General features: G+C 40.8%; 1 protein-coding gene across 5 annotated transcripts in view; it reads left to right on the top strand.

The window, feature by feature from the left end:
• The first annotated feature begins 326 nt into the window (after positions 1–326).
• Positions 327–8,004, top strand: part of DDX4 (DEAD-box helicase 4) — an 81,759-nt gene continuing 74,081 nt past the window's right edge. Inside the window, exons 1-2 of one of the 5 annotated variants that reach the window (XM_055251660.2) lie at positions 327–589; positions 1,413–1,495. In XM_055251660.2, the coding sequence (XP_055107635.2) occupies positions 1,427–1,495 (69 nt within the window). In that variant the 5' untranslated portion in view covers positions 327–589; positions 1,413–1,426. Of the gene's footprint in view, positions 590–1,170; positions 1,194–1,412; positions 1,496–8,004 lie in introns of those variants that run through there. The other 4 variants (XM_055251661.2, XM_055251663.2, XM_055251658.2 and 1 more) reach the window with 4 other exon arrangements.

The raw sequence follows: 8,004 nt of genomic DNA, 5'->3' as shown, positions 1-8,004 counted from the left end.
GGAATGCACCTCCTCCATGGTCCTCAGCTGCACTTTGAGGCACCTGGAATCCCCGGATGTGGAGCGAGTCTCTGAAATACAGAACCCGAGGGGCCAACCGGCCACGGACTGTGATGGGTAAAAGGGGAGAGAGCACTAAAGAGGCCGAGTAGGGAGGACATTATCCCTTTCCCCTTTTATTATTATGTTTTGTTAGAAAAAGGCAGGTGGACATCTTTAGCTTGCGAAGCTTGCGCAAGGAAAATCCAGAGCGTCTCCAGAATAAGGATCCCACCAGAGAATGTGGACACAAGTGGGCCCTCAGCCAGCCTTGAACCCGCAGGCCCAACAGGCCACTTGGCTAGGAGGCCAGAGCGTCGCCATAGAGGCCCGAACGCTAGCGTTTACGGAATGCGCAGGCTAGAAGTGGAGGCGGGACGCCACTGGATGTCTGAGCGCTGATTGGCTGGTGGCGCCAGTCACCAGCCAATCATCAACAGACGCCATATGTTGTTGGAGCCACGCACCTGACGCAGTGGGCGTCTTGCACGTGCAGCCGTTTAAGCCGCGTGGGCGCCTGTGAAGACTTGGGAGAGCAAGCCGCGGAGAGGTAAGTGGGTCGCCTTTCTACGCGAACTGGCCTGAACTCGGCCGTACGGGCTCCCCAGTAACCGGCCTTTGGCCAAAGTGTGGATGGAGTAGGCGGAGTTTTGAAGCCGTCCTTCGAAGCCTTTCTGCCTCGGGGTCTCAGAGTCCCATGGGTGCCCCAAGTCTGGGCTTGAGGCCTGCAGAGGAGGCGAAGGGGCCTTCTTCCCGGCCTCTACACAGCGTTTTCTCTGAACAGACATGGTCCTAGTACCATTTGTGTACAAACCCTCCTTGATGAAGCTGGTTGTCCTTTGTCGGCAGGATTTGGGCGACCATACCCTTCTTCCCTTCCCCACTAAAATCCAAGGCCTCCCTCTTCACCCAGTCGCTGTACCCCAACCCCGCCCCCACGCACGCCAGAAACACCCCAAAGCAAACATCCTATCCACCTTGGACGTTAATCATGCGAAGGGAGAAATCTTAAGTAGTTACTGAAAAAAGTTTCTTCTCCCTTAATATTCAGTAAGTCGTTTGGGGACCTTTGAGGGAGGAGATAAAGTCTATGAACAGATTTTTGGGAAAAGCCTAAGTCTCGCTGGGGACATGGCGATTGCTAGAATGACTAGGTAAGAGGTTCAACTAGTTTCTAAAGATAAGAAAGGATGGAAATAAATGCCACCTTTAGATAAGAAGAGACCTAATTCCTTCTTTGGAAAAAACTTTTGGGGTCTCAGCACCTAGTTGGGTAGTTCCAAGAGGTGTATGTGAAACAATGAGTTTATACTTTTAAAGTTATGATTCTGATCTAATTGAGTCCAAGTGTGCATTTTTTTTTTTCTGAATAGAACTTGAAGCCACCATGGCAGATGAAGATTGGGAAGCAGAAATCAACCCTCATATGTCTTCCTATGTTCCCATATTTGAGAAGGTAATAACATTTAAAGTTTAGTTATTAAATGCTACGGATTTTATCAAAGTTGAAAATCACTGTGGTGAGAGTTCTAAATTATACAGTCTGTGTCAGTGTTTATCTCCATGTGATTGTTATTAACTATTATATGGGGGAATAAGAGGCAACCTAAGCCTCGCATAGGATACAATAGCTTGAGGCAATTCGATAATTAAAAGCTAAAATAGATGTAAAAATATTAATGACCTAATTTAAATCTCAATGATTTAGGACTTCTTCAGGTGAAAGCAAACTTGGACAAATGTGGTTGATATCAGTGAAAGACCCTTGTATGGAAAATTGAAAACAATAATTACGTTTTGGGAGATACTTTAAATTCTGAAAATTGATTTTGTGCAAGGAGATTCTCAGGATAAATGATACTAGGCTGATTGAGTTGGTAACGTCAGTTTGTATGAATCTTCGGATCTTTTTTCTTAATGGCATTTGGGGAGTTACATTGTAATTTAGGAGGGGACAGTGGGGTAAGTTTTTTGGGCTTCAGTTCTGACTTGGAAATTGGCTTTAAGAAGATTAATAGAAGGTACTTTAAAAAATAATAGATTATTTTTGCATGTGTTACTTACTTTATGGTGTCTCTACAAGTTGATTTTTTTTTCCCCCTTCAGAATTTCCTGTTCGAGTGTATGTCAGTTCTGACACTTTCTGATTTCAAGTTTTGCCTTAGTGGAAGTTCTTATTTTAGACAAAAATATAAAATATGCAATCTTTTGTCTTAGTTGAATTTGATCTATATGTGAAGTTTATATTAAAATACCCAAAATACTAATATAAATGTATCATGTTTCTTTTCTTGGAACTTTTTAAAAGAAATAACATGTTACCTTTTTTTTTAATTTTTTAAAATTTTTGTAGAGATGAAGTCTCACTGTATTGCCCAGGCTGGTTTCCAACTCCTGAGTTCAGGCGACGTTCTCAAAGTGTTGGGATTACAGGCGTGAGCCATTGCACTTGGACTATGTTATCTTTTTATAGTTCTCTTCTCATCATAAAAATATTATAGCTTTTTTGGGAAAAGTGGAGAAAGTTACCTACAAATCTTGCCCAATAGACAAGCACTCCTGTTAAATTTTTTAGTCAATTTTCTTCTGGTTTTTTCCAAACATTTTTTATTTGTTTTTGATACAGTGTCTTGCTCTGTCACCCAGGCTGGAGTGCAGTCGTGCAATCTGGGCTCACTGCAGCCTCTGCCTTCTGGTCAAGCGATTCTCCTGCCTCAGCCTCCCTCAGCGAGACTACAGGCGCGTGCCACCACACCCAGCTAATTTTTGTATTTTTAGTAGAGATGGGGTTTCCCCATGTTGACCAGGCTGGTCTTGAACTCCTGATCTTGGATGATTCACTCACCTGGGCCTTCCAAAGTGCTGGGATTACAGTCATGAGCCACCGTGCCCAGCCCAAACATGTTTTATATAGTTTTGATGATAGTATGTAGCAGTAATTTTTTTTTTTTTTTTTTTGAGATGGAGTCTCACTCTATTGCCCATGCTGGAGTGTGGTGGTGCAGTCTCGGCTCACTGCAACCTCTGCCTACTAGGTTCAAGCGATTTTCCTGCCTCAGCCTCCCAAGTAGCTGGGTCTACAGGTGTATGCCACCACGCCCAGCTAATTTGCTTTTTTTTTTGTATTTTTAGTAGACAGGATTTCACTATGTTGGCCAGGCTGGTCTCAAACTCCTGACCTTCAGGTGATCCTCCCACTTTGGCCTCCCAAAGTGCTGGGATTACAGGCATGGGCCACCACACCCAGCCATGTAACAGTAACTTTCGAATCCATCTTTCTTCACACTTCAGCACTAACTATTCCATATTACAACTTTTGTGGGAATTTCAGTGGTGTTAGCTTCTCACTCTGATACTGTCATTAATGTTTACATCTTTGCTTTAATTTGGTAATTTTTTTCAAAAATGGAATTACTTGTTCAGAGGACATTTTTTATCGTTCTTTTTCCTCCTTGTTCTCAATAGATTTGTTGTAATACAAAGTTTAATTCACAGATGCATACTTTATTCCCCCTGGTCTTAATAGCCATCTGTCCAATTACTTTTTTCTTAGTTTGAGATTTTTGTCTTCATGAAGTGTTTAAGCAGCAGGCTGCGCTGTAGCGTGTTGTGCATATTTATTGCATTGGGTTTCTGAAATTAAGGATGACTGTCAAATCTTTCAAATTTACCTTTTTGGGATCTTTATGCTATTCGATAACATAGTTTCTTCACATTGGGAATACTAAATTGAATATGTTGACCAGTCTACCTTATGATGCTTAATACATTTGTGTTGGGTGAATTTGTAGTATATCTTTTGCATTTGTCTGCAAACTTAACACCTGGTGTTGTGCTGGTTGTGCCATTAGTTCTTTGGCTTAGTTGACTCGAAGGAACATGGTGCAATCAGGATCTTTATTTGCCTTCCTAGGTTGAATAAAAGTGCAGAGATGGCCAGGTGCGGTGGCTCATGCCTGTAATCCCAGCACTTTGGGAGGCTGAGACAGCCAGATCACTTGAGGCCAGGAGTTCGAGACCAGCCTGGCCAACATAGCAAAACCCCTTCTCTACTAAAAATACAAAAAATTAGCTGGGAGTGGTGGCACGCGCCAGTAGCCTCAGCTACTCGGGAGGCTGAGGCAGGAGAATTGCTTGAAATCGGGAGGTGGAGATTGCAGTGAGCCGAGACTGGGCAGCTGCACTCCAGCCTGGGCAATGGAGCAAGACTCTGTCTCAAAAAAAAAAAAAAAAAAAAAAAAAAAAAAAAAGTGCGGAAACTAGAGATGAATACATTACATTTTTATGTAAAACAAATCTAAAGTCTTTCATTCCGTTTCTTTTAAAGACACCGTTTTGATTTGTTCTAACTGAATTTGGTTTTCAGGAAAAAGCTGGCCTTCTCTTTTATAGCAGCTTTATCTGTGATCATCCTTTTCTGAGTGCTTCTCAGGAGCTTTATTTGGAGACTTAATGTTGACATACACTTATATAATTTTGAAATAATTTGTCATTGTTCTAGTATAACTGATAGAATTTTGGGTAGAACTTCTCAATTCTAGATTTTAAAGTGAATGTACCACCTGGGAATAGAACAGTGAAAGATGTGAAGTTAAGAAAGATTTGATAATCTGGCAATTATATAGTCCAGAAATCTCAACCGTTAGGCATTTGCACATTGCCTGCAGGCTTATTGGGGTGAGTGTTAGAATGGATGGGTATGGTGAGTGTATTAGATAATTCCGTTGCTTACGTACTAGCTGTGAGGCTTCTTGTTAACTGACCATGAAAGTAAGCCTGTATAGTGATCACTTCTGTCTGATCTATTTGCCATTTTTGTGGCACATTTCAGAAGGCAAAATCTCTTGTGGTTAAAGTGGAAACAGTAATTGAGTAATTAGACCATCCACAATTATAATTTTATTAAGCAGCAGTAGCAATGTTATTAATAATTGTTGAGATAAGAAAATAAACATATATATGATATTCCAAAATTGAAAATAAGAATACAGGTGAAAAAAATGTGTTCATCAAAATGCAAAAGGGTTATTTGTAGCTGCATATGAGCACACTTATGTGTTAAACATTTGAAATTTCTGAATTGGTGCGTTTGGGTGGTTTGAGAGATAATAATGGTTTACAGCTAAATATTTTAAGAGGTAAGCTAAAGGCAAGACCTATGATTCATTCAACATATTTTTGAGTTCTGGTAGGTGCTGGAGAGATAGTGGTGAACATAAGGTGCTTGCTGTTAAATTGTATTTTACTGGAGAAGACAGAATAAGTGCGTTTGAGAACCAAATAATTATAGTGAAAAGTACTATAAAAAATTAGAGAAATGTGTGTGTGAGACTGGTGCGGGGTGGATTTAGTTGGAGAGGGAAGGCTTCTCTCAGACAGTGACTCATGAGCCTGAGACTTAAAGGAGTCCCAGCAGGACATCATGTGCAAAGGTTCTCAAGGAACGTTTGAGAAGGAGGAGGGAACAAACTTGGGGTATTAGGGCAACAAGAAGAAGGCTTGTTAGTTTTCTGTGGCTGCTATTACAAATTAACAGAAACTGGGTAACTTAAAGGAACATAAATTTATTCTCATAGTTCTGGAAGCCTGAAGTTAAAAATCAAGGTGTCAGCAGCGCTGCCCTCCCTCTGGAGGTTGTGGGACAGAATCTTTGCTTCTTCTAGCTTCTAGTGGCTATAGGCATTCCTCGGCTTGTGACTGCGTATCTCTTGGTTCTGTCTTCACATTGCCGCCTCCTTTGTGGGTCTTTGTGTTATTTCCCTTTGCCTCTCTATTATAAGGACAGTTGTGATGGCAATTAGGACTCATGCCGATAATCCAGGTTAACCTCATCTCAAAATCTTTAACTTAATTTCGTCTGCTGTGACCCCTTTTCTCTCTCTTTTCTTTTCTTTTTCGAGACAGAGACTTGTTCTGTCACTGGAGTGCAGTGGCGTAATCTTGGCTCCCTGCAAGCTCCACCTCCTGGGTTCAAGCGATTCTCCTGCCTCAGTCTCCTGAGTAGCTGGGATTACAGGCGCCCGCCACCATGCCTGGCTAATTTATGTATTTTTAGTAGAGATGGGGTTACACCATGTTGGACAGGCTGGTCTTGAACTCCTGACCTCAGGTGATCTGGCTGCCTCCACCTCCCAAAGTTCTGGAATTACAGGCGTGAGCCACCACGCCCAACCAGTTAAGCTTTTTTATGATAAAATTCTGTTGGAAATTATTTTTGATGTATTTTTTAAAAATTCATCTTGGAATTTGTAAGTTGGATGTATGTTGTATATTAAGTTCCATAGCTTGAAGCTTAATAAGTTTTTCAGTTCTTTAGTGTAAGAGTGTTTTATAACACTTGTAAAACCAGCCTTTTTTTTTTTTTTTTTTTTTTTTGGCTCTATTCACTCTATAGTACTTTGAGCCTTACAAGAAGAAAAAAGTCTTCAGATTTTAAATAGAAAATATTGGATAATTGTTCTTGTTTTAATGTCTGTGGTAGTGGTAGTAATAAACTGGAACTTTTTTTTTTTTTTTACTGTAGCAATTACCAAAACCCCAAGTCATTTCAAGTATGTTGTTATTTTTGTGCCCTTAATGATGACTCAGAAAAATTTTTGGACGACTCTTGAGCTTTTTAAAAGTAGTTTTAAAAGTCAGTGTCTTTGAGAAAGAAATTTTAGCAAATAGATGTTACCTAAAGATGCCTACGTTGGTGCATTCTCTCTAGGTTTGGGACTTAGTTAAAAGAACTTATTTGAAAGAACATTGTAATTGTTGTAATATAGTTAGTTGATTAAGAGATCATCTGTAGATTTCCTTTCATTCTTACATTATTAAATTCTGATTGTCATCTGCAAGAATTTCAGAGCTCTGAACTTTTGCCATAATTAAAGGAAGTTTATGTGAGAAGAAATAAAGATGTGGATTAATGATGATAAGGACACCATAAGAGTTAGAAGTAAGAAAAAAATTACTTAAATTGTCATTAATCTAGAGCTATCCGGAGAAATGTTGGAAGGTTCCAAAATTAACCTGCATTCAGGTATTGATTTTATAATAAGTTGAATTTTCTAAATCTGGCAGTCATTCTACCACTGCTAATGTAACGCATGTGTGTTAATAGTAAATAATTTTCTTTAGCCTAAAGTAGGGAAAGTGGAACAGTTAGTATTTGAGAGCAAAGACAGTCTTCAGCTACTGCTGTGAAAAATTTGATTAAAATTATACCATGAATATTCTGATGCAATAGCTGAGGATATACCTTTTCATTGTAGTTGTAGTGCAGTGGCAGGTGCATATATAAATTGTTTCCAGTCCATAAGTGAATTTACTTTACAGTGAATCTTTTTTTTTTTTTTTTGAGATGGTGTGAGACAGTGTTTTGCTCTTGTTGCCCAGGCTGGAGTGCAGTGGCACGATCTTGGCTCACTGCAACCTCTGCCTCCTGGGTTCAAGCGATTCTCCTGCCTCAGCCTCCTGAGTAGCTGGGATTACAGGCGCTGGTCACCATGCCCGGCTAATTTTGTATTTTTAGTAGAGATGGGGTTTCTCCATGTTGGTCAGGCTGGTCTTGAACTGCTGACTTCAGGTGATCTGCCCACCTTGGCCTCCCAAAATGCTGGGATTACAGGTGTGAGCCACTGAGCCCGGCCAGTGAATTCCTTTTTAAAACATGAGAGTACCATTAATTGGTTTCACTATAAACGCAGTAGAGGTTTTTTTTTGTTTTTTTTTTTTTTTTTTTGAGACGGAGTCTCGCTCTGTCGCCCAGGCTGGAGTGCAGTGGCGCAATCTCAGCTCACTGCAAGCTCCGCCTCCTGGGTTCAAGCCATTCTCTTGCCTCAGCCTCTCCGAGTAGCTGGGACTACAGGCACCCGCCACCATGCCCAGCTAATTTTTTGTATTTTTGGTAGAGACGGGGTTTCACCGTGATCTCGATCTCCTGACCTCATGATCCACCCGCCTCGGCCTCCCAAAGTGCTG

The sequence above is a fragment of the Symphalangus syndactylus genome, chromosome 18 (assembly GCF_028878055.3).
Source record: "Symphalangus syndactylus isolate Jambi chromosome 18, NHGRI_mSymSyn1-v2.1_pri, whole genome shotgun sequence".
In the NCBI taxonomy this organism is placed as follows: Eukaryota; Metazoa; Chordata; class Mammalia; order Primates; family Hylobatidae; genus Symphalangus; species Symphalangus syndactylus.
This window is presented reverse-complemented; position numbering and strand designations above follow the sequence as displayed.